The sequence below is a fragment of the Elephantulus edwardii genome, unplaced genomic scaffold, assembly GCF_000299155.1.
Source record: "Elephantulus edwardii isolate Elephantulus edwardi_28Jun2011 unplaced genomic scaffold, EleEdw1.0 scaffold00096, whole genome shotgun sequence".
NCBI lineage: Eukaryota > Metazoa > Chordata > Mammalia > Macroscelidea > Macroscelididae > Elephantulus > Elephantulus edwardii.
Window position 1 is genome coordinate 11044324 of NW_006399846.1, and position 27652 is coordinate 11071975.

The following is a 27652-nucleotide window of genomic DNA, read 5'->3' on the forward strand; positions in this document are numbered from 1 at the left end:
AAAGATAAATCCCTTATTGTGGAGTTAAGCATTAGTTACAGTGTTGACCCCACCCTTAGCCCAAAACCTTGACCCACTTACTTCCCAGCTCCACCCTCCCCCAGGATAACCCTTCTCATCTGCCAAGTCCCTTCAGAAAATCCTTGGGAGGTAAGTGACTCGGTGGCAATGACAGTTTTTCTTTAAGGACTGCTGTTATTCAAGATTTAGCATCCAGTTCAGGATCCATGGCCCGAAAAGGCCATAGTGACAGAGCTGAGACCTTTCAGGGATGAGGATTAGAACCACTCCACCAGGTAAAACACCTGGACCATCAGAAGTGGATTTGGGGGAAGGGATTGTACAACAATGAAAGAATATTTTCTTTCACTTTTCAAAGAGAAGAATGAACTGGAGGGGAGGGGTAGGTAGGGAGAAAAGTGCAACAATGAATGAATGGGAATCCAAAATCTCTGTAAATTTTCATTAAAATTAATAAATAATAAAAAGAAACGGGGGGAAAAAGAAGTGCTGGGGAAAGAAAATCTAGAAGAGTAGCAGTTGTTATGTGATGTCAGGTCACCAGCAACTTAAAGTGACCCTAAGTACAACAGCTCTGAACCTGCCCTATCCAGAGCCAGTCTCACTGACTCGGACGCATCTATTCCATTATCCTAGTTACTGTGTCAATCCATCTCATCTGGGGTCTTCCTCTCTTGCACTGTTCCTCCACCCTTCCAAGCATGATGTCCTTCTCCAAAGACTGGTCCCTGCATGGCATATGGCCAAAGTAAGTGAGATGGAGAGTCAAAATCCTTACCTTTAAGGAGAAACTTCACTCTCTCCAAGATAGACCTATTTGTTCTCTTGGCAGTCGATAGTATATTCAGTAATCTTCTCCAGAACCACAACTCAAAGGCACCAATGTGTCTGTCATCCTTAGTCACTGTCCAGCTCTCTGATGCACAGCATTTAATTGTGAAGAGCAAAGCCTGGATCAGGTACATCTTAGTCTCTAGACTGACATCATTGATCCTCAGCACTTTGAGAGGTCCCCAGTGCAATTTGTCTTCTTATTTCCTGACTGCTGGTGTGAAGAGTGTTGATGTGGACCCAAGTAAGCTGGAATTGTTAACAAACCCAATCTCTTCTCCATCCATCATGGTGCTTCCATTTGGCCCGGTGGTGAGCATCTTTGTTTTCTTGATGTTGATCCTCAATCCATAATCTTTCTGCAGCAAATGCTTCAGGTCAGTAAAGAAGGTAAATGATGAGTATACTTTGTAGTACTATCAAGTGCAATCAGCAGCTGTTGATCCGTCGTCAAATCTACCTTTTTATTTTTAAATATTTTGTTGTTGTTGAGAAGAAATACAGCAAAACACATGGCAGTCCAACTTTTTCTACATGGACAAGGACACTGATTATGTTCTCTTGAGTTGTGCAGTATTCTCCCCCTCATTTTCTAAGTTGTTCCTCCTTCATAACATAAATGCAACTGTCCCCTAAGGATCATACCTAAAAATATTTCTGCTTTGTAAGTAAACCAGTACAAAATACAAATTTTATTTATTTAAACAAAACAAAACAAAACAAAACAAAACATTTCCGGTATTTAAAAAATATCCCTATTATGCTTCGCCCAAAGAGTGTATGTTTTATAATCAAGACGTGTCTGCTTTGTTCTGCTTTTTCACATTGTGTTAGCTATTTGGGATCACATACCAATCATAAAAAGTTGAGGAATTTTTTTTTCAATTTTTCTAAGAAGGCTATTGGAATTATGATTGAGATTAAACTGAATCTATAGATTGGTTTGGGTAGTAATGACATCTTAACAATATTAAGTCTTCCAACTCAAGAATACAAAACATCTTTTGAGTTTGAGTTTAGTCTCTTTCAGTAGTGTTATAACATTTTCACTGGTAAGTCCTTCATGTCCCTGGTTAGATTTATTCCTATGTATTTTACATTAGCAGATGTAAATTAAACAGTTTCACTAACTCCATTTCTGCTTTCTCACTGTTGGTGTGTAAAAAAACTTCAATAGACTTTTATTTGCTGACATTGTACACTGCTAGTATGTGAAATTCTTCTGTTAGCTCTAGAAGTTTCTCTATTTTTCTTTAAAGTTTCCCCAGAAGAAATCCACCAGAATCCCAGAGGGCTATTTCAAGACAGGGTGAATAATCCTAAGTAGGTGGATCTGAGCATGCAGATACATACTGTAGAAGATGCTGTGCTACAATCTTCAGATGAATCCTCTAGGACTAAGAACCTCTTTCCCCAAAAGCTCAGTCATTTCTAGGAATTGCCCTTAGCTGTATGGCGCTGCTTTCTAAGGTTTTATCTCCTCCCTGAGGGCTGGCTGCATCCAGTGACGTGTCATTGTGGGAGTAAAGAAGTCCATCCCTTTTTCTCTGAAAGACCATTCTATTCTAAGAGACCCCACTGCCCTGGCTAAGGCTTCTGTTAACACTGAACTACAGTTCCATTTTTTCATCTGCCTCTATCTACAGGGAGGTGTTACTCCTGAGAGCCTTCTAGTTAACTTCCCGTAAGCAAATCTCGATCTCAGTGAGGTTTCCTGGGAATACAAACCAAGTGAATGGCTACAGAGAAATGTATCTTGTTGAGAATAACGTAGAATCATAACTCCAATATTTTCCTTCTCCTACTGAGTACCTGATTCTCAGCCGGTCATTTTCTGAATAGAGGCGCAAAACATGTTCCCGTTCCTGGAAGAGGCAGATCTGCATATCGCTTAGAGCTTTCTGTAATTCAGCAACCTCTTCCTCCTTCTGTTGCAAATCACATTCTAGTTTATGCTGAAAAAGAAAAGGCAGCTGAAAATATTGGAAGTCTTAAAGGAATATTTATTATTGGATACAAAGGATTCAGTTTGTATAAACATATTCTAAAGTAAATCGTCTCTTCACCATTAAAAATTTTGAAGGACTAAAATTTGCAGCACTCTGCAGTTTCAAAGTTTAAACCATTAAAGACTAAATTTGTGGGCATTCTCAGTACTTGAGTATGAAATTTGCATAGGGAAAGAAAGTAACATTGTGCTTTATTATCACTGTATTGTAAGTGGAAAATCACCTCATATACTTTGGACATGTGGCTAGGAGGTGCTATTCCTTGGAGAAGGACATGATGTTGGGAAGGGTGGAGGAAGACCCCCAACCAGGTGGACTTATATGGTGACTGCTGCAATGGGCTCTTGTGTGTCAGGAAGTGTGAGGATGACACAGGATAAAACAGAGTTCAGATCTTTTGTTCATTGGGTTGCTATGAGTTATACTCAACTTGACAACACCTAATAACAACAACAAATAAAGATGTATTTTAAATTGGCACCATAAAAAAAGTAAATAGTCTCACCAATACAGAATTCAAATGACAGAAACGGACTGTGTACACGCTTTTAAAAGCTACAAGATGAGACTGAAGTTAGCATAAAGATGAGACTGAAGTTAGCATATAGTGCTGAAGCTCTAATATCTTCCTTTCAGAGATTATAGAACACCACTATGACTATTTTAGTTACATTTTTAGTTACTATTTTAGTTACATTTTTAATACATCTATAGAGAATAAGTATTGCTATGACATACTAGAAAACAAAGATGAAGAAAACATGACTTTTGCCTATAAAAAACTTAGGAATTTCGTGGGAAGATAAACATTCAAACAATTACAATAAAGAGTTCTCTAAAGAAGAAGTATTAAAAAAAAAAGAACAAGTATTTATGGTAAACGGTGCAAAGGTAGTCAAAGTAAACTCTTTGAAGGGTATCTGAAAAGTCAGGGAACACCAATGAAGAGGAGAAACTTGAAGGATGACTAGAAAACCACAAGACAGACAAACAGAGGCTGGCACTCAGGAAAAGAGAGTGGAGGCCTGGCAGTAATAGGTATATCGTTCCCCACCCCCGCCCGTCAGCAGCACATAAACACATGCCGGGAGCAGATCCAGGAGGCCCAGGGTGCCATCTTCATCAGGAGCACTCAGATAATAGACAGACAAGACTAGAGCCTGAGCCATTAGACGAGGTTTGAGTTACAGGCCTCATGGTCACTCCATGAGGAGGGGGGAAAACCTACACATTCACAATAGTCCAAGGCCCGACAACTTTAAAGACCTGTACTGTTGCCTTAATGTGGGAATCCCTGCCACTCACACCGTTATATCTGTATGTTTGCTTGTCCTTAAGGTTTGCTCTTAAGCATATAATTTATCTGTCAGTTTTTTGTATTGGGGAAGTGTCTGCATGTTGCTACTGCTATACCTCAGATACGTATTTGTGTTCTTGTCTACCATCTGCTCTTTTGGGTATAGTACTTGTCTGTCAGATGCTATACTAAAGTGGAACTCCCAAATTAAAACAGACCAGGAAGAGGGACTGGTCACACCACCACAATATAAAGGTAAATTATCCAGTTGAAAAATTGGCACAGGATATGAACAGACACTTCACCAAAGAAGACATTCAGATGGCTAACAAGCACATGAAGAAATGTTCAAAATCCCTAGCTCTAAGAGAGATGCAAATCAAAACAACTATGAGATATCATCTCACCCCAGTCAGAATAGCAAAATTTAACAGAACAGCAAGTAACAAATGCTGGCGAGGTTGTGGAGAAACTGGAACCCTTATTCATTGTTGGTGGGAGTGTAAAATGGTGCACCACTATGGAAGGCAGTATGGCGCTTTCTCAAAAAATTGCAAATAGAAAAAAAAAGTTGCAAATAGAAAAAGAAAAAAAAGTTGCAAATAGAAACAACCATTTGAGGGGAGCTCTGGTGGCTTAGTGGCAAGGAGCTGCAACTATAATCCCAGAGGTGCACGGTTCGAATCCACCAGATGCTCTGCCGGGGAAGGAAGGACAATCTCCTCTTGTACCAGTCAGATCTGATTTGATGGTACACTCACACAAAAAAAAAAATAAAAAAAAAATTAAAAAAAAAAAAAAAAAGAAACAACCATTTGACCCAGCAATTTCACTACTTGGAATATACCCCAAAGAAACCATAACGACCACCCAAGAAGATATATGCACACTCATTTTTAACGCGGCTTTGTTCACAATATCAAAGAATTGGAAACAACCTAAGTGCCCATCAACAAACAAATGGATAGTGATATGGAATATTCACACAATGGAATACTACACTGCATTGAAAAACAAGGAACTCATGCAATAAAATGGGTGACCCTGGAGGACATTATGCTGAGTGAAATATCTCAGTCACAAAAGGACAAATACTGCCTGGTGCCACTGTTGTAGAGGGAGACTGACATCAGGGTTGGGGTAAGACTGAGAAAAACTGGATAAATTATGTATACTGCATTGAAACAGATGAGGGAGAGAACAGTTAAAAGTGATATATGATAGGGTATTATGGTTATTACACCAGTCCAGAATTAAGGTTGCATAGTGGCGTATACTCAGTGTGGGGGGGGGGGTCAGAGACGGTGAGGTTGGCACAGCATAGAGCAGGGTTTAGGGCTCTTGTACATAGGATCTCTATGAGTCGCAAGTGACTCGACGGTCCATAACAACAACAACAACAACAATCCTAAAGTACAATGTTGTATCAGGATACTATCAATGTGAAACACCTGTGGTTTTTTTGGTTTGTTCTCCCCCCTTACTAGTTTATTTGCAAAACTCAAATACAAATTGGAACAAATTCTTTCCATTTCTCTCACCCCAACCCTGTCCATCAAATTGTTCAACTCAATAATTCATTCCCCCCACCCCGCACATCCACATCCCTCTACTTCCAGCCATTCTCACCCCTCCTGGATCCTTATACTCATTCTACAATAACGATTTCATACAATACTTATCCTTGGGGGGAAACACCTGTTAATACCATTGTCATTCAAACATACCTATCAACAGTTAAAGCCAAAGAGAAGATTTCTATCAACTTTTGAAGTCTGAAATCAATCAAATATGTAACCTAGATTCATTAGTAATAATTGGTGACTGGAATGTGAAAGTTGAAAATAAGAAAAAAGGGTCTACAGTGGACTTGGGTGGGAACTGTATAACAATGAAAGAATTTTTTTTTCTTTTTACCAGAGAAAAGTGAACTGGGTGGGAAGAGTGGACAGGAAGGAAAATGTGCAACAATGAATGAATGGAAATCCATGTTCTCTATAAACTTTCATTAAAATCTTAATGAAAAAAGATGAGTCAGTAGTTAGAAAATGCAGGCTTGATGACAGAATTGAGGCTGGCGGTAGATTGAAAGAAATTTGTATAATCAATAATTTATTCATTGCAAACATCTTTTAAAAAAAACCCCACAAACAGCGACTATACACATGGACCTCAGAACGGCTGAGGAATTAGGAATTACACAGGAATCAATTATTATATCTGTGAAAAGAACTGCTGGAGAAACTCAATATTAGCTGTGAAAACCAGGCCAGGAGTGGACCGTGGAAAAGACCATAAACTAGCCAAGTGCAAGTTAAAATTAAAGCTAATTATTAATACAAGTATACAAGAACCATAATATGACCTTGAGTCTAACCATCTCAAGAATAGGTTTGAGGCACTGAACATTAATGAACGAAGATCAGATAAGCTATGGAATGATATTAAGGAAATCATCTATGAAGAAAGCAAAAGGTCATTACAAAGACAGAGGACGAAAAAAGACCAAAATGGACATTGGAAGAGACTCTGAATATTGCACTGGGATGCCAGGAAGCCAAAACAAAGGGAAGAAATGAGGACGCTTAAAGAGTTGAACAGAAGACTTCAAAAGGCAACTTGTAAAGACAAAACAAAGTATTATAGTTAAATGTGCAAAGAACTGGAGTTAGAAAACTAAAAGGGAAGAACTTGTTTGGCATTTCTCAAGCTGAAGGAACCGAAGAACAAATTCAAGCCTTGTGTTCCAACACTAAAAGCTGTTAGAGGCAAAATCTTGAATGATGCAGGAAGCATCAAAAGAAGACGGAAGAAATACATGGAAGTCATTGTATCAAAAAGAATTGGCTGACACAGAACCATTTCAGAAAGTGCATATGATGAAAACACAAAGGTAATAAAGGAAAAAAATACAAGTTGCTCTGAAGATACTGGCAAAAAAATAAGGCCCCAGGAATTGATGGAATACCAATTGACATATTTCAACAAACAGATGCAGTCCTTGATATGCTCACCAGGTTATGCCAAGAAATCTGGAGCACAGCTACCTGTCCAACTGACTGGAAGAGATCCATATTTACTTCCATTCATAAAAATGGTGATCCAACAGAATATGGAATTTCTCAAACAATATCACTAGTATCACATGCAAGCAAAATCTTGAAGATTATCCAAAAATGACTAGAATAGTACATTGATAGAGAACTGCCAGAAATACAAGCTGAGTTTGGAAGAGGTCACGGCACTAGGGCCTATCACTGATGAGGTTAGATGGATCTTGGCTGAATGCAGAATACCAGAAGGCTGTTTATTTGTGTTTTATCAACTATGTAAAGGTATTTAACCATATAGATCACAACAAATTGTGGCTAACATTGATAAGACCAGGAATCCCAGAACGCTTGACTGTGCTCATGCAAAATCTGTACCTGGGCCAAGATGGTGTTGCTTGAACAGAGCAAATTTTGCATGGCTCAAAATCAAGAAAGGAGCACATCAAGGAAGCATTCTTTCTCCATCCCTTTTCAATCTATACAATGAATAAATTATTTTAGAGGCTGGACTTTATAAAGTGGCTTCATGACTGGAGTAAAACCCATCAACTATCTGTGCTATGCAACCTTGCTTCCGAAGCTAAGGAATCATGGACTGCAGCCCTCAATGTGGATTGCATCTCAATGCTGAGAAAATAAAAATCCTTACCACCAGGCTAACAAGGCATGACAGATGGTGAAAAGGCTGAGGTTGCTCATAATTTAAGATTGCCTGATCCACAGCCAACACTCTTGGAACCAGCAGTTAGGAAATCAAAAGATAAGTTGTATTGGGAAAATTTGCTGTCAAGAAACTCTCCAGAGTGCTAAAGTGCAGTGATGTCAGCTTAGAAACTAAGGTGTGCCTACTCCAGGCCGTGGTCTTCTCAATTGCTTACTATGCATCTGAGAAAAGAATCAATGTCTTCAAATTGTGGTGCTGGAGAAGAGGAATGAACATACCAAGGAATGCCATGAGAATAGGTCTGTCCTGGAGAGCGTGAAACTAGATTGGCTCCTAGGAGGTGTGTATTTTGAAACTCTGACTCCCATACTTTGGCATGTTGTCAGGAGGGGCTAGTGCTTGGAGAAGGACATCATGCTTGGAAGGATGGAAGGTCAGCATAGGAGAGGAAGACATTGAATGGGATGGAATGATATAATGACTGTGGCAATGAAGTCCAGTGTGTCAAGAGACAACAAAGTTGGCTCAGGATAGGGACAGGTTCAGAGCTATTGTGCATAGGGTTTCTGATGGCACATAACAACAACATATTTTAATTAAATAGATCTATCAGGGAACAGATATTACGGAGGGTGGCAGCAGCAGGAGGGGTAGCTGTGGGGTCATACCTGCATTCTTGGCTCTCGGTTTTTGATGGGTGCATTTTAGATGTGATGGCTAAACACACTCACATATCTCCAAGATTTAAACTGGACTACTTATGTAGCAAACCAGATACCAGGGAAGGCAACACTTGCTATGTCCTTATGGAGATGCACTGCACAAGATCTTTTACTACAGTCTTCTCAGCTTCTTTCCGTCCACCTTTGCTCAGTCCCTCACTTCCTCAAGTCAAGTTCCAGGCCCAGTCCATTCCTTTTCCCCAGAAGCAGCTCTCCTGGATACCTCCCATGCCTGTCACTTACATTCAAAATTTTCAAGAACTTTAACTGCAATCTAGACAGAGACACCTCCTAAAGTGTGCTCTGTATATCTCACAGAAGATCACACAGCTACAAGATCAAGTTCTGATGCAAAGTGATTCCAGTTTTACAGGGCAAGTGATACAGAGATGCCTGATATTCATGACTCATTCCCTTCCACAAATTCAAATATATAGAAGGATACATTTTAACCAGAAAGAAAAAAGCAGTCCCTAGTTCATACTTAACTTACTGACAACACTGTGTAGTGTATGTGAAAAGGGTGACAATAAAAAAAGTAGGAATATAAAAGAAAAAATAAAGATCAAATTACTGAAACCACCTACACGTCATATACCACTGCTTGAGCCATTCTCATTATTCTAACTGCAATCATCAGTAACAGTCATCTACAGCACACAAGTAAATATAAAACTATGAAAGAGCCCTGCAAGTTTAGCCAACAGTAAGTATTTCAGTACTGGGCCTGATACAGGCCATGGTCTTCACAATTACTTGCTATTAATCAGAGAGCTGGATAATAGCTAGGGTGGTGAGGGAGAAGAGAGTTGAACATATATCATGGACTGCCAGGAGAACAAACAGGTCTGTCCTGAAAAAGGTGAAACCAAGCTGTTATCTGGAAGCAAGGATTTTGAAGCTCCATCTCACATATTTTGGGCACGTGGCCAGGATGGACCAGTCCTTAGAGAGGGACATGATGTTTGGAAGAGTGGAGGGACAGCAAAGGAGAGCAAGACCCAGGATGAGATGGATTGACTCAGTGACTGGAGAAATGGGATTAGGTTTGTTGAAGATGATGAGATTAGCTCTGGGCAGGCCAGGGTTCAGAGCTAATATACTTAGGGTCACTGTGAGTTGCAGGTGACTCAATGGTATATAACAGCAAAATAATAGAGGGCAAAGAGGTTGTCTAGGGAGATATTGTTATGGATCCAACTGTGTCCCTCCAAATTATGTGCTGCAAATACTACTATACAAGTAGTTATAATCTCATCTGGAAACAGAGCTTTATTATATTAATGAGGTAGTAGTATTGTAGTTGTATTTTAAGTTATTCTCTTTTTATATTTAAAAAGTTGCTTAAGACATCTGCAAGCAAACACAGATAGGGAAGGCATATGCCTTGCTACAAGATCTCCAAGGAACCAAGAAACAGCATTTGAAAAGAGTTAAAGACCTTCCCCCAGAGCTGAGAAAGAAAGCCTTCTCCTAGAGCCAACACTCTAAATTTGCAATTCCACAGTCTCCTAAATTTTGAGAAGAGAACTAGGGTGGTTCTTAGTTGTGCTGCAAATACAAAGACTGAGCACTTCCAGCAGTTCGAAACCAGCATCAGCTCCTCTGGAGGAAGGTGAGCAGTCTCCTCTCAACAAGATTTACAGCCTTAAAAAGCAGACACCTCCATGGACTATGAGTTGGAACTGTATAAATAGCCATGAGTTTGAGTTTTTCAAACTGTGAGGAAAATAAGTTTTTGTTGTTTATTCCCTTCTCCCTTTCTTCCCATTCCTGTCATCCCTCCAAAACTGGCTCTCCATGTGGATAAAGCTTTCCTTAATTTTTTCATGGTTTTCATCTTTGTGGTATTTTTGTTATAGCAGCACTAGATAACTAAGCCACACATGAAACTGAGGGATTTGAAATACTGACATAGAAAATACTGCTATAGTTCAGATAAGATGTAGTAAGGGTCTGAACTAGCATTTTGGAAACAGTGACGGAGATGTCAGAATGGATTAAAAAAACTACTTTGAAAGTAGATCAACAGGACAGAATATAAGGGCCTGGGTAGAACCATCAGTAGTGGAAACATTTACTAAGACACAGAACAAAGACAAAAAACAGGGGAGTGGTAGTGTGCATATGCATAAAAAGTTAGGCTAGGAAAAGGGAGGATCAGGTATGGGCATATTAATACTGTGCTCAAGAAAAAAGAGGGTTAATTATTAGGAAGCACTTACCATACACATGATGTAAAGGTACAATGAGATCATCTGTGATGTAATCTGGAGGAACTCGGACTAAACAAGGGGAGCTGAAGATGTAGACTGAGAAGACCTAGTCAGGAAGGTGAGGTGAAATCAGAGTTAAAATGACACAGAAAGGATGAGTTTTAGAAGGAGAAGTCAATTGTGATAAACTATAAAAATAAGAAAGCGGCTTTTAAAAAAAAAGCTGCTTTAGAAAAACAGGTAGTTGAAGACCACAGAAGTTATTTCAGTGAAGTCGTGACCACAGAGACAATGTTGCAGTTACAGAGTCACTGAAGGCATGAGAATCACACTATCCTGAATTGTAGGTGAGAAAAGTACAAGCCATTTCTATAAGAGAGTGGGTAGAAAGAAAGCACAACAAAGAAAGGTTTGTGTCTAAGATGGGGAACATCTTGAGCATGTTTATAAACTGCAGAGATGAAGACAGTGTCAAGCGATAGGGTTAAAAATACCTCAAAGAAAAAAACCAAAAACAAACAAACAAACAAAAAATACCTCAAAGAGGAGAAATGATGACGTTTCTTAGGTGGAGCAATACTTGGGGTCAGAATTAAGTGTTGGATTAGCCTGAATAACAGTAAAAAAGAAGAAAGAGATGACTGTACAGGATTAGGCAGAAAGGGTGTTAATGGCATTTACCTCTATTTTCTCTGTAAACTATAAGTATGATTATCTATTGAGAGAAGTTAAGCTAAGGAGTGCAGCTTGGAAGGGAATAATGAAGGTATGGCACAAATGTGGAAGGGGAGGAGAATGGATGAAGAAGAATGGACAGATAAGAAAACTGCTATGTAGTGACTGATGGAACAGCAGCATTGGTTCAACATCTATTTATTCTGTAATACTTTGGGATCTTTCTAAAACAGTGGTTCTCAACCAGGAATAATTTTTACTCTCTCCTTCCCCCTGTACTACTTCTCCTTACTCTACTCTACTCCTAGGAGACTTCTGACAATGTTGGTAGATGTTTTTAATTCATACTTTGTGGGAGGGATACTACTGATTTCTAAGGAGTAGTGGTCTCCAGAGATACTACACAATATTCAACAATGCACAGAACAGTCCCTGACAAGAATTACCTGTTCCAATAGATCAATAATGCTGAGGTTGAGAAACCCTGTTATAGAAAGAACTAGCTGTAGGTGGCAGAGAGATAGACTAAGTCACAACTAAAGTGGAGCAGAAGACTATTAAGTACAAGCACAGTCACTGCAATGAAGCATAATATGGTTTGTTGTTGCTGTTATGTGCCATCAAGTTGGCTACGACTCACAGCCACTCTATGTACAATAGTTCCAAACCCTGTCCTATCCTGAGCCAGTCTGTCTCTGATATACTACCCTCATTATCCCAATTACTGGGTCAATTCATCTCATTCAGGGTCTTCTTCGCCTGCACTGTCCCTCCACCCTTCCAAGTATGATGTCCTTCTCCAAGGACTGGTCTGTCTTGGCCACATGCTCAATGTACGTGAGACAGAGCTTCAAAATCACTGCCTCCAAGGAGTAGCCTGGTTTCACCCACTCCAGGACAAACCTGTTTGTTCTCTGGGTGGTCCATGGTGGTTTAACACTCTTCTCCAGCACTAAAACTCAAAGGCATCAATCCTTCTTCTGTCATCCTTTTACTGTCCTGCTCTCTGATGCACTGCAAGTAACTGGAAAGTCCATGGCTTGGAGCAGGCACACCCTAGGTCCCTAGACTGACATCGTGGCTCTTCAGCACTCTAGAGAGGTCCCTGACAGAAATTCATCTTGTGATTTCCTGACTGCTGGTGCCAAGAAGTGCTGATAGTGGAACTGTCAAGCTGAAATTGTTAGCAACCTCAATCTTGTTTCCATCTATCATGTTGCTGCCAACTGGCCCATTGGTTAGAATCTGTTTTCTTGATATTGAGCTTCAATCCATATTGAAGACTATAGTCCTTGACCGTCTACAGAAAATGCTTCAGGTCCTCCTCAGTTTCAGCAAGCAAGATTATGCATAACACAGGCTGTTGATAAGTCTTCCTCCAATTCTGATGGCACATTCCTCCTCATAAAGTCCAGCCTCACAAATGATCTGTTCCACATATAGATTGAAAAGACAGAGAAATAGGATGCATCCCTGATTTTGAACCATGTAGTCTTGGTATTGGATGATGATACGAAGCATATAGAAAACAGAAAAGTCAAGAAGCTATCAAAGGAGTAATAATGATACTGAAAAGCAGTCTGGTATAAAAAGGTAAAAGAAGTGGAAGTACAAAGAGGCCAAGCCATAAGAGTTTTTAAGCGTTTACAGATGGAGCAGTTCTATATGAGGATTATGATCCAACGAAGAAGCTGAAGGTTTAGAAGGGAATCAAAGAGGAAAGTTTTGGTTTTTTTCTAAAAAACCAAATTTTTTATTAAATACTGGTTGTGCAGAGTGAAAAGAAAACCTACTGACAGGGAAAAACTTTTGGCAATACCATTTCAGACAAGGGTCTCATATCAAAAGTTTACAGAATCCCACAGGGCCTCCACAAAAAAAAAGACTGATAGCGCCTCTCTTCCTGACCCAGCCTGTTTCTTGCTGCCTTTGATGCCTCTCTCAGTCGCCTCTTCCCCCTCCTTGTTCCAGAGAACCAGGTACAAATGGAGATTTCTATACCAGAGTTCCAAGGAGCTTTATTCACCATCACAAGACCATGGAAATAGCCCAAATGTCCAACTACAATTGAATAGATTGAGAAATTATGGTATATTCACACGATGGAATACTACACAACACGCAGGAACAATGATTTTGTAAATTACTACCTAAGTTGGGAGGGACTGGAGAGCATTATGCTAAGTGAACTAACTCAGTCCCATAAGGACAAATACTGTATAAGACCATTATTGTAGAAATAGAAAGGTAAAGAGTAAAATGTGTATGAGGAGCCAAGGAGGGTGAGGGTAGGATCAGAGGGGTTAGGTGGGCAGGGGGGTAATCATAGGGTCACACAATTTGATGGGTAGAAGAAGAGCAAGGGTGGGTAAAGGAAGTGGGCAAGATTCAATGTGAATAATGATGTGTATTAACTTTGTAAGTAAACCAGTATTAGAATAAAAATTTTATTTAAAAAAACCCCCCACACCAACAAACCTGGTTGTGATACATTCTGGCATTTCTAATAAATCAGACTTATTTAATCAGAATCCTAAAAGGACAAAAACCTTGATGAATCTAAGAAACATCTTTTTCTTACCTGCCCTTCACAAGCTTCTTTGTATAGTTCCAATTTCTTCAACACATCCTCGTTTTCTGTCTCACACTCAGACATCTTCTTTTGGAAATACTCCAGAAGTTCCTGAGAAGGGCAGAGGCAAGCCAGACGGTCTTCAACAGAAGGCAAGGGAGTGGACTCCACTGAATCTGTGAAAGGCATCTCTTTCCACATGATAGAATCACTGAGCCTGGAGGAAATACTATTGAGAGACAGCTGTTAGCCCAAGTAAAATTATGAAGGATAAAATCATTGACGCTGAAAGTGTCTGAATATTTATGTAGATTATTTTTTTTATAAAAAGAAGGTTTACATTCTTAAAGTACTTAAGACTATACATGAATATTGAAGGTCTGATGCTACAGGCTAGTAAATAGCTTTATGAACTGCCTTCTAAGTACTAATGTGTTAAAGCTAGATTTAAAAATAGAATATATTTCAATGTGTAAACTTGTTTTGATTAAATAATTTTTCTACAAAAAAAAACATAAACTAGGTAATATCAGACAATAACAAGCAGAAAGCTTAATATTAAGACACATAGCAACTGGAATGCTTATATGCTAGTGGAGTGTAAACAAGTGAAACTATAGTCAGCAAACAGGCAGTAGGTAACAAAATTGTCATTCTTTTTGTCCCAGAGAAACTTACACACAAGGTAACATATATGAAAATGTTCATAGTGCCTTATTATCACATTGTTTAAACAGTAAACAACAAATTGTGATAGATTCTAACAGTAGAATACTATTTAAATTTATTATAGAGATCCCTGCATGAATATGAATGTACCAAACAAGCAATACAAGAAAAGATATGGATATACACAGTGAATGCTATTATTTGGATCAAAACTTGTAAAACAAAACAGTTCATTTTTTGTTAGATGTAAATAAGCAATAACACTATTAAGGAAGAAAACAATAACCATAAAGATAAGGATCAGAAAATAGGTTGCAACTGCCCCACTACATCAGATACTGGTTTGCAAAGATCTTAGATATCTGAATTCTGCATCGTAAGAGTCCTTCTTGCTGTGTATTGTTGGGTATTCAGAAGCTGTAAATCACATGAGAAGAGACTGCTCATCTTTTTCCCAACGTGCAAATGGTGGATTTGACCATATGCCTTTGGTTTGGCATCACAGCTCCTCTTGAGTTCCCTAGACTAGTTGTCATATTGTGTTGTTGTTATGTGCCGTTGAGCCGCTTGTGACTCATAGCGACCCTATGTACAACAGCCCTAAACTCCGCTCTGTCCGGTGCCAATTGCACTGTCTCTGACACTCCCATCCCAATTACCCCAGTCACTGAATCAATCCACCTCGTAGAGGGCCTTCCTCTCCTGCACTGTCCCTCTACCCTCCCAAGCATGATGTCCTTCTCCAAGGACCTGTCTCTCCTCACAACATGTCCAAAGTATGTTAGACGGAGCTTCAGAATCCTTGCCTCCAAGGAGCCACCCGGTTTAACCCTTTCAAGGACAAATCTGTTTGTTTTCCTAGCAGTCCATGGTATTCTCAATACTCTTCTCCAGCACCACAGCTCAAAGGCATCAATTCTCCTTCTATCCTCCTTGGTCATTGTCCGACTCTCTGATGCATAACAAGTGATTGCGAAGACCATGGCCTGTATCAGATGCACCTTAGTCTCCAGAGAGACACCACTGCTCTTCAGTACTTTGGAGAGGTCCCTAACAGTAGACTTTCCCATGGCAATGCGCCTTTTAATTTCCTGGCTGCTGGTGCCAAGACTGTTGACTGTGGAGCCAAGCAAACTAAAGCTGTGTACAATCTCAATCACTTCATCATCCATCCTGACGCTGCCAATTGGTCCAGTGGTGAGAATCTTTGTCTTCTTGACATTGAGCCTCAATCCATACTGGAAACTGCAGTCCTTGACACTCTGCAGCAGGCGCTTCAGGTCCTCTTCAGTTTCAATGGTAAAAAGATTGATCAAAGGCTGGTTTGTTTTTAGTAAACAAGAAACTAAAGCTAAAGCAATGAGTTAGAAAATAAATGATGCAGAAGGAAAAACTCTCACGTGAAAATTAATCTAGTTTGGTTAACTGTATATCACAATACAGAAAAAGAAACATCTGCATAGAGAAAATTTATAGCAGTAACCCAACAGCAGTTAAGGACAGTCAAGGTCAGTACTTTTTTCAGTCTTTTAGTAAGTGAGCACATACAGAAGAAATCTTAAAATGTGTTCTTAGTTAGTATTGTTATTGTTGTATACCATTAAGTAAGCACTGACCCTCCAGCAGGTTTTCAGAAACAGTTAATCACACAGGAGGAGACTGCTCATCCTCCCACAGAGCAGCTGGTAGACTCAAACTGTGTGCCTTTGGTATTGCAGCACAGCTTCTTGCCAGTAAGTCACCAGAGCTTCACAGCTGGCATTACAGGAGGGAAAAATTCCCAAACAAACCCTACTTTTCTCAAATGACTGAAGTTTGTAACAGAAATACCCTTTCAAGTTTCATATTTTCAATTTTAACAATCCTGGAAAATAGGTTGATAACAATTATTTTAGCTGTTTGACAAAGGAGAGTTGTGGCAGTATGACACGAAGTCAAGTTCTGTAGCAAGCTGACAACAGAATCAGAATGGAAAATCCCTGTGTCTGTACACTGGTTGTTGCCTGAATTTCAGGACTGACACTATACTCAGATGGCCAAAAATCTGGCATTACCATTTAAAATGCACTAATTTCTAATCTTGATTCTGTACTCTAAGAATAAGGAAATGAGGTCTAATACAGTTTTAATTAAGGCTTATGAGAAAGGTTTCTAAGTCCCCTTGAGCTGTTTTGCTAACTTTGGACTAAAACTATAAAAGTTTTGATTCCTTAATTTAACAACTCAAACAAAGCAAATGTCTTACTTTCTGCCAACAGGAGTATGTGTTGGAGTAAAGTTCATGTTGTCCTCTTCACACCTGTCAAATATACTAAGATTTAGAATGGGAACAAGGAACAGAAGGGGGGGGAACCCAACCCAAAACATCATGGTGTATATGCTCACAGCAAAACATACAGCAGTTCAAGTGTCCATCTCTACACAGACAACCTAGTGACATTGACTACATTCTGCAAGTGATAATCATTCTCACTCTCTAGTTTTGTTTTGAACAATTTTATTATAGTTCAAATCAGCATGTTAGTTTCTTTCAGCTCCTTCACTGCCAAACCTGGGGGCAGGGAGTGCTTCAGTTTCTCTCTCTTTTCTTTGTGGGATAACCAGGGTAGAAAGGTACCTGCTGCACTGAACCTTAAACTTCACATTATCCTTATTTTCTTGATCTTGACAGATTTGGCATCCTTTCGCCTGGCTATGGTCACAAAGTCTTTCATTTCCTCAATTTTGAAGGCATGGCAGTGAGGCGTGGGGGACTTCAGGAGCGTGCCAGTACAGACAGCAGCCAAAAGCTCATTCTCATTCTCTTTTACAGTTTTTCCATCATTAACATAAACACACTACTCACTAAGGTCACTATCTCATCTTTCAAGTGGCTGCTGTCAATTTGACCTCAATTCTCAAAATAGTACAATGCTCATTTCAGGTGTAACTATTGATATCTTCTCATTTGGAGTAAAAATCGGAAGAAAATCATAGCAGTATGGAAACAACTCAAAGGGCTAAAGGACCACTTGACCCTCAGCCTCTGCATCTGGCTACTGCTGACTGCTCTAAAAAGGATTAAATTAGAAAGTCTTGGATTATGTGGGAATAAAGTGTGGAAGGAAACTGAAATCATAAGAATGACCAGGCTTACTGGTCAGACAGACTTTGGAAGAACCTCCAAGACTACGATCCTTAGTCACTCTGTAGGTCTAGAAGAGAACTGCCTTCAAGGCTCAATTTCCCACCAAATAGCAAAGTGAATAATACCACTAGGAAGGTACTCACTTCTTAGAACAATAACCATTTGAAACAAAAGGGCAACATTTGCCCAAAGACAAAGTTCAGAAGGTAGGAAGGGTTAGGAAAGGAGGAATGATGATGGGGAAAAGGGGAGAAGGGGGATGATTAATGCTACATTGGAGGAACTGTGATCAGTGCCATAAAACAAAGTATATAAACTGCCGAATGGAAAAATCTTCACCCAAAATATATATGGGGAAAAAAAGTCCACTAGGGCTTCTTTCTCTGAGCACAGAAGTTTTCTATTTTTATTTATAAAGAACTTTTGGCAAGCTCTGGTGGCCTAGTGGCAAGAAGCTGCACTGCAATCCCAAAGGTACACAGTTCGAATCCACCAGATGCTCTGTTGGAGAAGGAGGGACAATCTCCTCCTGTACCTGTCAGATCCAATTTGATGGTACACACACACACACACAATAATAAAATATTTTTTTAAAAAAAGAATTCTTATCAGGCTACCAGAACTCCCTATTACATTGATTTATTTAAAGGACATTATGATAAGTGAAATAAATCAGTCACAAAAGGAAAAATAGAGCTTTCTAATATGGTGCTCTGCTAATCACAGATTTAGATTTAGGAAAAACTAAAGAAAGGGTTATACACAGATTCATTCTCAGATGGTTACCAGCGATGATGAGAAGTAAAAAAATTAACAAATAGATGACAGACATATAGTAAGATCAGTGAAAGGGAAGGCAGTATCCAGTAAGGGGTTGATCAGCATATCACTAAAAAAAGTGATGATCCACAGATACAGAAAAAATTCATGAAAATCAAAACTGCACTGAGAAAGTAGAGAAAGTGCAATAAATTGTGCATATTGAATTAATGGATTTAACAAAATGTGTATGAATGGTTGAATTAAAAAGTAATTTGTAACAATGAATTTTTTTAAAGTATACTGGGAGAGAGGAAGGGGAGTAAAATATGCAACAGTGAGTGAATGAAAATCCAACTTTTCTATAAACTTTCATTAAAATCACAATTAAAAAAATAACAAAAACAAAAAAAAAATTTAAATCACAATTAAAAAAATTAAAAAAAAAGTAATTTGTAAACCTTCACTCAAATCACATGGGAGAAAACAAAGAATCACTCTGTGTGCTGTGTTGAGAATACAGTGTAGGAGTTGGAGTTAATAGTGGAAACAAGACCACTTAAAGTTATTGTAATCATTGGGTAAGAGATAATAAAAGATTGGATCAGGGCAGTAAGGTTATAGGTGATGAAAGATTTTAGATTTTTCTTTTCTTAAAATTATTAAGCAACATCAGTAATATCACATGCAAGCCAAGTACTACTGAAGGTCAATTAAAAATGCCTAGAACAGAACATAGAGTTCAAGCTGGATTTAGAAGAAGTCATGGCACCAGGGATATCATTGCTGACATCAGATGGAACCTGGCTGAAAGCAAAGAACACCAAAAGAATGTATGTGCTTTATTTACTATGCAAAGGCTACATTCTTCTGATGCCACTTTCTTCTTACATAAAATCCAGTTTCCATAATTATTTGTTCAGCATACAGAGTGACTAGATATGGAGAAAATATACAACCCTGACATACACTTTTCTTGATTTTAAACCATGTCGTGTTCCCATCCTCTGTTTGCACAACAGTTTGTTCAAAGTGGGAGGGTGGAGGGACAGTGCAAGAGAGGAAGACCCTCATGAGATGGACTGATTCAGTGACTGGGGTAATGGAGGTAGGTGTGTCAGACAACAAGGTTCACAAAGGATAGGGCAGGTTTAGGGCTCTTGTATGTAGAGTCTCTATGAGTCACTGGTGACTTGACAGCACATAACAACAACAAGGTAAAAGTTGTTAAATTTTAATAGTAAAGCTGACAGCATTTGCTAATGGATTGGGTAGAATATGTAAGACAGAAATGAGAACACATTTCTCCAAACTTGTTTGTTCTGAGGAATTGACTGGAGAAAATTAGTAATTACTGAAATGTAGACAGCTAAAAGAACAGCAAGTTTTGGTGTTTGGAGGTGTGCATCAGGAGCTCATTTCTGAACTTGTTAAAACCCTCTTAGAACAGACAGGTGGAAATGGTGAACAGGCAGTCAGATATATGAATGTGGGATGGAAGACAGCGTCAAGACTGAAGTTGTACATTTGAGACACTATACCAACTTCTACTTCAGGGTCATTGTACTTTCAGTTCCCTTTGCCTATAAGGCTCTTTTATAATCAATGTGCTTGCTCTCTCTTCTTTAGACCTTCAATGCCATCTTTTTGCCGTCTCCCCAGCCCTCTGCTATTCTCTCATCTGCCTTCTCTACTTTACTTTTCTCCAAAAGACTTATCATCATCTTACCTAACATTCATTGATCTATTGCATTTCTCTACACTGGAATGGGGAAACTAACTACTAAGAGCTAGGAGTTTTACTATTGTGCTCACTGCAGTGCCTAGCTCATACATGCACACCCACACACTAATTGCCATCAAGTTGCCATCAAGTAAAACTGATTCATAGCTGACCCTCCAGTGGGTTTTCAGAGACTGTAAACTGCAAGGGAGGAAACACCTCATCTTTCTCCTGCAGAGTGGTAGTGGATTTAAACCACCTGCCTTTGGATTGGCAGACCCACTCCTTACCAATAGACCAACAAAGTTCCCTGCCTAGGTCACAGCAAGAACTTAATATCTACTAAAACCCCTTTTAAAACCCTCAGAATGAATTTAAAGGATGTTATTCAGCATCCTTTTCCTCTACTGATAGACCTAGCCAATCTGGCTAGAAAATCGGTTTCTTATTTTTCTTTCCATTTGCTTTCTCCCATAGCCAATTCTCCCAATAACTTTTTCTGAAGAGACTTCCTAATTCTCTCCTTTAAAATGATTACTCTTCTGCAACAAACTCACCTCTTTCCACTAAGCTTTCTCAAATCGGGCCAATCTATTTCTTGTCAAAAAGAATCTAGAAAGAAAAATTATTGGATTGGTATGACAGAATTATGGAAGACATCTGGAAAAATAAATTCTCCTGCTGAAAACTTTTTAAAGGCGCTCTGGTGGTACAATAATTGTTTGCTAACTGAAAGGTTGGGGCTTGAACCTACTACTCTGCAGCTACACAGGAGAAAGACCTGTTGTTGACTGGCTTCAGTAGGCTACACTCTAGGAAAGCTATGCAAACACTTCTATTGTCACATGGGTCACTATGAGTTAGAACAGATTTGACAGTACCTACAACAACAAAATTATTGAAGAGTAACTTGGAACTTTTGCAACTTCAAGTAACTGTTCTCACACCTCCTTCCTAGGACTAGTGCACATCTATGAACAGTTGTCTACATTCATATTTCCTTTCATTTCATTACCCCTAACAAGATCAAAATGAAGGTGTGCTTTCTTGGTCAGCAGATATCCAAACAGCTTTTTTGGTTTCTATTTGACTTTATTAACAAATCACTCTTTGAAGCATGTATTTAAATTGAATGTTGAACTTTTTTTTTAAAATCGATTTGTAGTTGAGAGAGTAGCTTCCAAAATCAAACAGACCTGGCTTTGAGTGAAAGTTCTCTCCCTTACTAGCTTTGTGAACTCAGGTAAGTTCCTTAGTCTTTCTATATTTCAGCTACTTATTAGACTATGGATTAATAGTACATGTGATAGCAAATCATATATATATCACAGGTTGTTCTATCAACCATAATAACGAATACAAGGGCCTTGTTTCAAAAGGTTCTAGCTTTAACTTTCTTTACTGCTTCCTCTATTCATTGCTTTGGGAATATGATTATTCTCATGCTTTTATTATTATTTCTATCATCTAAAACACTACATGGCACAGAGTAACTACCCAACAAGAACTCTTCTAAAACAGGTGGTGCTACAATTAAGCACGTGCTGCTAAATGAAATGTTGGTGGTTGAATGTATCTGGCCATTACATAGGAGAAACATGAATGCATAAATGGCATCTCTCTCATCATCTTGATTTGAATTTCCAACTGCTGTTGTTAAGTGTTGTTGAGTTGACTATGACTGATAGCGACTCTGAGCAATAGAGTAATAAATCTGAACTCCACCCTATCCTGTGCCACCCTCATCATCCATGACACACTCAAGCCCACCATTACAGTCACAGTGTCAATCCATCTCATTGAGAGTCTTCCCCTCTTTGCTGACCTTCCACCTTCCCAAGTGTCCTTTTCCAAAGTCTAGAACCTCCTAACAACATGCATGAAGAATGTGAGACGAAGTTTCACTCTGTTGGCCTTCAAGGAGCACCCTGGCTGTACCTCTCCCAAAGCATATTTGTTTGTTCTTTTGTCAGTCCAGGAGATATGCAGTTCTCTTCTGCAATACCACAACTCAAAGGCATCAAATCTTCTGCCATTTTTATTTATTGTCCAACTTTTGCTGCACAGCTAGTCATTAAAAAGATCATGGCTTGAATCAGGTATACCTTAGTCTTCAAACTGTTATCATTGCTCTTCAGCACTTTGGAGAAGGCCCTGATAGCAGACTTTGCAACTATATATTGTTTGTTTTTGAAGGAGTATGTTCCACTGTTATTGCTGCTGTGTATCATTAAGTAGGAATCAACTCACAGCTGACCCTTCAGTAGATTTTCCGAGACAGTAAATCACATGGGAGGAGACTGCCATCTTCCATCAACAGCTGGCAGATATGAAAAGCATACCTTTACACTGGCAGTGCAATTCCTTACCTCTGAGCCAAGAGATCTCCCTATGTTCCTCTAGAGTTTCAAATATCTAAATTAAAGGGGGGGAAATTAATCAAGTAACATTTTTTTCAGCTTTTAAATCTAACATTTCTCAAACATCATTTTTTCCACCCAAACATATTCCTTTGACTTACCTTTTAAGTTACTAACTTTTCTTCTGAGCAACCAGGTACATTAGTATTACAGTAGTTAAAACTCAGCTGCAAAACAACTATGAGATCTAATCTCATCCCAGTAATAATAGCAAAATCCAACAGAGAAGCAAACAACAAATGCTGGCGAGGTTGTGGTGAGATTGGAATCCTTATTCACTGCTGGTGAAGGCATAAAATGGTGCAACCACTATGGAAGGCAGTATGGAGCTTTCTCTAGACATCAATAAAGAGTTTTCATTTCATACTAAACTCTGTGCTTCTTAAAGATATAAACTGATCTGAGAAGAGTCAGTCATTCTATTTTCCTTGGAGGTTTGTGCTGTAGGGTTGGTCAACTCCTTGGGAATATCAATGCATAGGTTTGAAAACTGTACCCACTTCATAGTGGTACTCCCAAGAAAACTACAGTTTCTGACTGCACTGTTTTCAGAACTGTTCTTTTTTTTTAATTCCTGAGTCCTGCCAAAGGTGCTGTCTCAGGGACCAGGTGATTGCTTGTGCCATCATTTTTGCCACAAGCCCTCCCTGGATCTCTTCAGCACTTTCTCAAAAAGTGAGAAATAGAAATACCATTTGACTGAGCAATGCATTACTAGGAATATGTTGTTGTTGTTGATGTTATGTGCCGTCGAGTCATTTGCGACTCATAGAGACCCTATGTACAACAGCCCTAAACTCCGCTCTGTCCTGTGTCAATCGCACCATCTCCGATATACCCATCCCAATTGCCCCAGTCACTGAATCAATCCACCTCATAGAGGGTCTTCCCCTTCTGTGCTGTCCCTCCACCCTACAAAGCATGATGTCCTTCTTCAAGGACCGGTCCCTCCTTACAACATGTCCAAAGTATGTTAGACAGAGCCTCAGGATCCTTGCTTGGATCCAAGGAGCCTCCCAGTTTAACCCTTTCCAGGATGAATCTGTTTGTTTTCCTAGCAGTCCATGGTACCCTCAATACTCTTCTCCAGCACCACAGCTCAAAGGCATCAATTCTCCTTCTATCCTCCTTAGTCATTGTCCTGCTCTCTGATGCATAACAAGTGATTGCAAAGATGGCCTGTATCAGATGCACCTTAGTCTCCAGAGAGACACCACTGCTCTTCAGTACCCTGGAGAGGTCCCTAACAGCAGACTTTCCCATGGCAATGTGCCTTTTAATTTCCTGGCTACTGGTGCCAAGAGTGTTGACTATGGAGCCAAGCACACTAAAGCTGTGAACAATCTCAATCTCTTCACCATCCATCCTGATGCTGCCAATTGGTCCAGTGGTAAGAATCTTTGTCTTCTTGACATTGAGCCTCAATCCATATTGAAGGCTACAGTCCTTGACCCTCTGCACCAAGCACTTCAGGTCTCCTCACTTTCCACAAGCAGGGTTGTGTCATCTGCATATCGCAGATTGTTGACAGATCTTCTACTAAACTTGACCCCACATTCCTCCTCATAGAGCCCAGCCTCCCGGATGATCTGTTCTGCATACAGGTTGAAAAGGTATGGAGACAGGACACATCCCTGGCACACGCCCTTCCCAATTTTGAACCATGCAGTGTTTCCTTGCTCTGTTCTGACGACTGCCTCCTGGTCCAAGTATAGGAATATACCCTAAGGAAACCAGAGCTGCCACCTAGACAGACATATGCACACTCATGTTCATTCCTGCATTATTCATAATAGCAAAGAGATGGGAGCAACCCAAGTGCCCATCAACAAATGAATGGATAGAAAAACTATGGTATATTCACACAATGAAATACTATGCAGCACTGAAAAACAAGGAACTCATAAAATATTAGACAACATGGGTGACCCTGGAGGACATTATGCTGAAATATGAGTGAAATATTTCAGTCACAAAAAGACAAATACTGTGTAATCCCAAATCCACCAGATGCTCTGCTGGAGAAGGAGAGACAAACTCCTCCTGTGCCAGTCAGATGCAATTCGACGGTATACCAAATTAAAAATAAAAAAAAAATAAAAAAAGAAATACTGCATAACATCACTGTTATATAATAGGACTAAAATGGGGGTTGGGAGAAACTAAGAAAAGAGGGGATAAATAATGAATACTGCATTGGAACAGATGAAAGAAAGAACTGTTTAAAATGAATATATGATTAGGCATTATTTGTATGACAACAGTCCAGAATAAGAAGTGCACAGCAAAGTAGACTGGGGGAGGGATGGGTGGAGAGAGGAAATTTTACATACAACACTGAATTTTTTTTTAAGTGACCTATGTTGGGGGGAATAGGGAGGAAAATGTGCAACAATGAATGAATGAATAAAAATCCAATTTCTGTGTAAACTTTTATTAAAAATCACAATTAAAAAACAAAACAAAAAAATCTCAGCTGCTAAACAAAGCCTGGCAGTTCGGCCCCAGGAGCCATGGAAGTAAGATGTAGCAATCTACTTCCTTCTGATTTATAGCCTTTGAAACCTTTTAGAGCAGTTCTATTTTATCTGATAGTTTTTCTATGACTCAGAATTAACTTAGAATTAACTATGGGTCTGAGCATTTTAGACCTAAAAATCTAAATTCATCACTTGATTAATCACTCTCTTCACCTTCTCATCTAACCACATGAAAATTCTGTATATGTCATCTCTGTAATGACCATGTTAATTCAGGATCTCAATACTTTCTACCCAACATTTGTAACAGCTTAACTGCTCTACCCTGAACCATCTTCATAAATCATGAAATTTATCAGAGGCTCCTCCTAGTCTAATGCAGTACATCAAAGCCTAGAATTCATGCTTTTCTACTTAAGGGCCAAACTGATTTTTCCCCTTATTTCCCTCTACACTACTAAATTTACCTTTACTTTCTACAAAAGGTTTTTACATCCACAAATTTGTTCACTATCTTCCTTCTAGCTAGAGCATGTTGTTGTCATGTGCTGTTAACTCATAGCGAACCTATGTACAAGAGCCCTAAACCCTCTTCTATCCTGTGCCAACCTCACTGTCTCTGACACATATATTCCCATGACCCCAATCACTGAATTGATCCATCTCATCGAGGATCTTCCTCTCTTGTGCTCTACCTCCACCCTCCCAAACATGATGTCCCTCTCCAAGGACTGGTCTCTCCTTGCAACATGCCCAAAGTATGTCAGAAGAAACTTCAGAATCCTTGACTCCAAGGAGCAGCCAGTTTCACCCTCTCCAAGATAAATTTGTTCGTTCTCCTAACAATCCACAGTATACTTAACACACTTCTCCAGCACCACAGCTCAAAGGCATCTATTCTCTATCAACCTTAGTCATTGTCCAGCTCTCTGACACATAGCACACAATTGCGAAGACGATGGCCTGGATCAGGCGCCCCTTAGTCTCAAGACTGACACTGTTGCTCTTCAGTACTCTGGAGAGGTCCCTGAGAGCTGACTTTCCCAGTGCAATTCATCTCTTGATTTCCTGGCTGCTGGTACCAAGAGTGTTGATTATGGAACCAAGCAAACTAAAACTGTTAACTATCTCAATCTCTTCACCATCCATCATGATGCTAGAGCATAGTTTATTTCAAATATCCTCCTTCATTTTTCCCCTTAGTCTTTCCACCCAAATGATCTTGCAAAATCATCTAGTTACAAAAAAACCTTCATTTGTAATTCTCTAACACAGTAAATATATTAAAGTCCTCTGCTGCTATAATTTATCCCATTATAGTGCATGTTCCCTGCAAAGAGAAATGTTCTTGCTCGAAAGCAACAAATATTGGCAAGGTTGTGGAAAGACAGGAACCTAAGTTATTCACTGTTGGTGGGAGATTAAAATGGTGCAACTAACTATGGAAGGCAGTATGGCACTTTCTCAAAAAGTTGGAAATAATTATACAAAATGGGTGATCAAGGTGGACATTATGCTTAGTGAAATATCTCAGTCACAAAAAAAATACTGCATAATGTCATTGTTATAGAACAAGACTGATATAGAGGTTGGGGGGAAACTAAGAAAAGAAGGGACAAATAATGTATACTGCATTGAAACAGATGAGGGAGATAACTGTGTAAAAGGAACATATAATTAGGTGTTACTGGCACAAAAAGAGTCCAGAATAAGAGTTGCATAGTAAAGTGGTGGTGGTGGTAGTGGGATCACGGACTGTATAACAATGAAAGAACTTTTTTAACAAAGAAAAATGGCGAGCTGGGGGGAGAAGGAACAGGGAGGAAAATTTTCAACAATGAATGAATGGAAATCCAATTTCTCTATAAACTATCATTAAAATAAAATAGGTTCAAATCCACCAGATGCTCTGATGGAGAAGGAGGGGCAATCTCCTCCTATATCAGTCAGATCCAATTTGACGGTACACACACAAAACATAAAAAAATTAATAAATGAATGAAGGAATAAATGAAAAAGAAATGGTCTTGCTCATCATTTTACCCTGCAAAGGTCTAGGCAAAAATCCATACAAATGAATGGGTTTTGGCTAATTTCTATTTTTTTCATCTATATGATTATGTTTTAACTCTAGTAGCTTAGTGGTAAGGTGTTGTGCTGCTAACCCAAAGGCACACAGTTTAAATCCTATTCTGTCAACCCAAAGGCACACAGCTGCTCCACAGGAGAAAGATGGGGAAATCTCTTCTCAAATGATTTATGCCTCTGAAAATGCCCTGGAGGGTCAGCTATTAATCTGTTCCAACAACAACATGATTATGCTTAGGTACATTATTTTATCACTTGCTTACTTAAAATGAACATTTGTTTAATACTTCGGCATATATTCTTACTCCCACAACTCACTGAATTTT

The 27652-nt window shown here is 39.2% G+C and overlaps 1 protein-coding gene and 1 pseudogene across 1 annotated transcript in view; both read right to left on the minus strand.

The window, feature by feature from the left end:
- The window catches only part of CCDC77 (coiled-coil domain containing 77), a 37038-nt gene extending 22777 nt beyond the window's left edge, over positions 1-14261 (minus strand). The window contains exons 1-2 of the mRNA XM_006891377.1: positions 14070-14261; positions 2665-2807 (exon numbers count right to left, since the gene is read on the minus strand). Coding sequence (XP_006891439.1) covers positions 2665-2807; positions 14070-14261 — 335 coding nt within the window. The remainder of the gene's footprint in view (positions 1-2664; positions 2808-14069) is intronic.
- Positions 14262-17236: 2975 nt separating this feature from the next.
- LOC102848827 overlaps positions 17237-27652 on the minus strand; it is a 32303-nt pseudogene continuing 21887 nt past the window's right edge.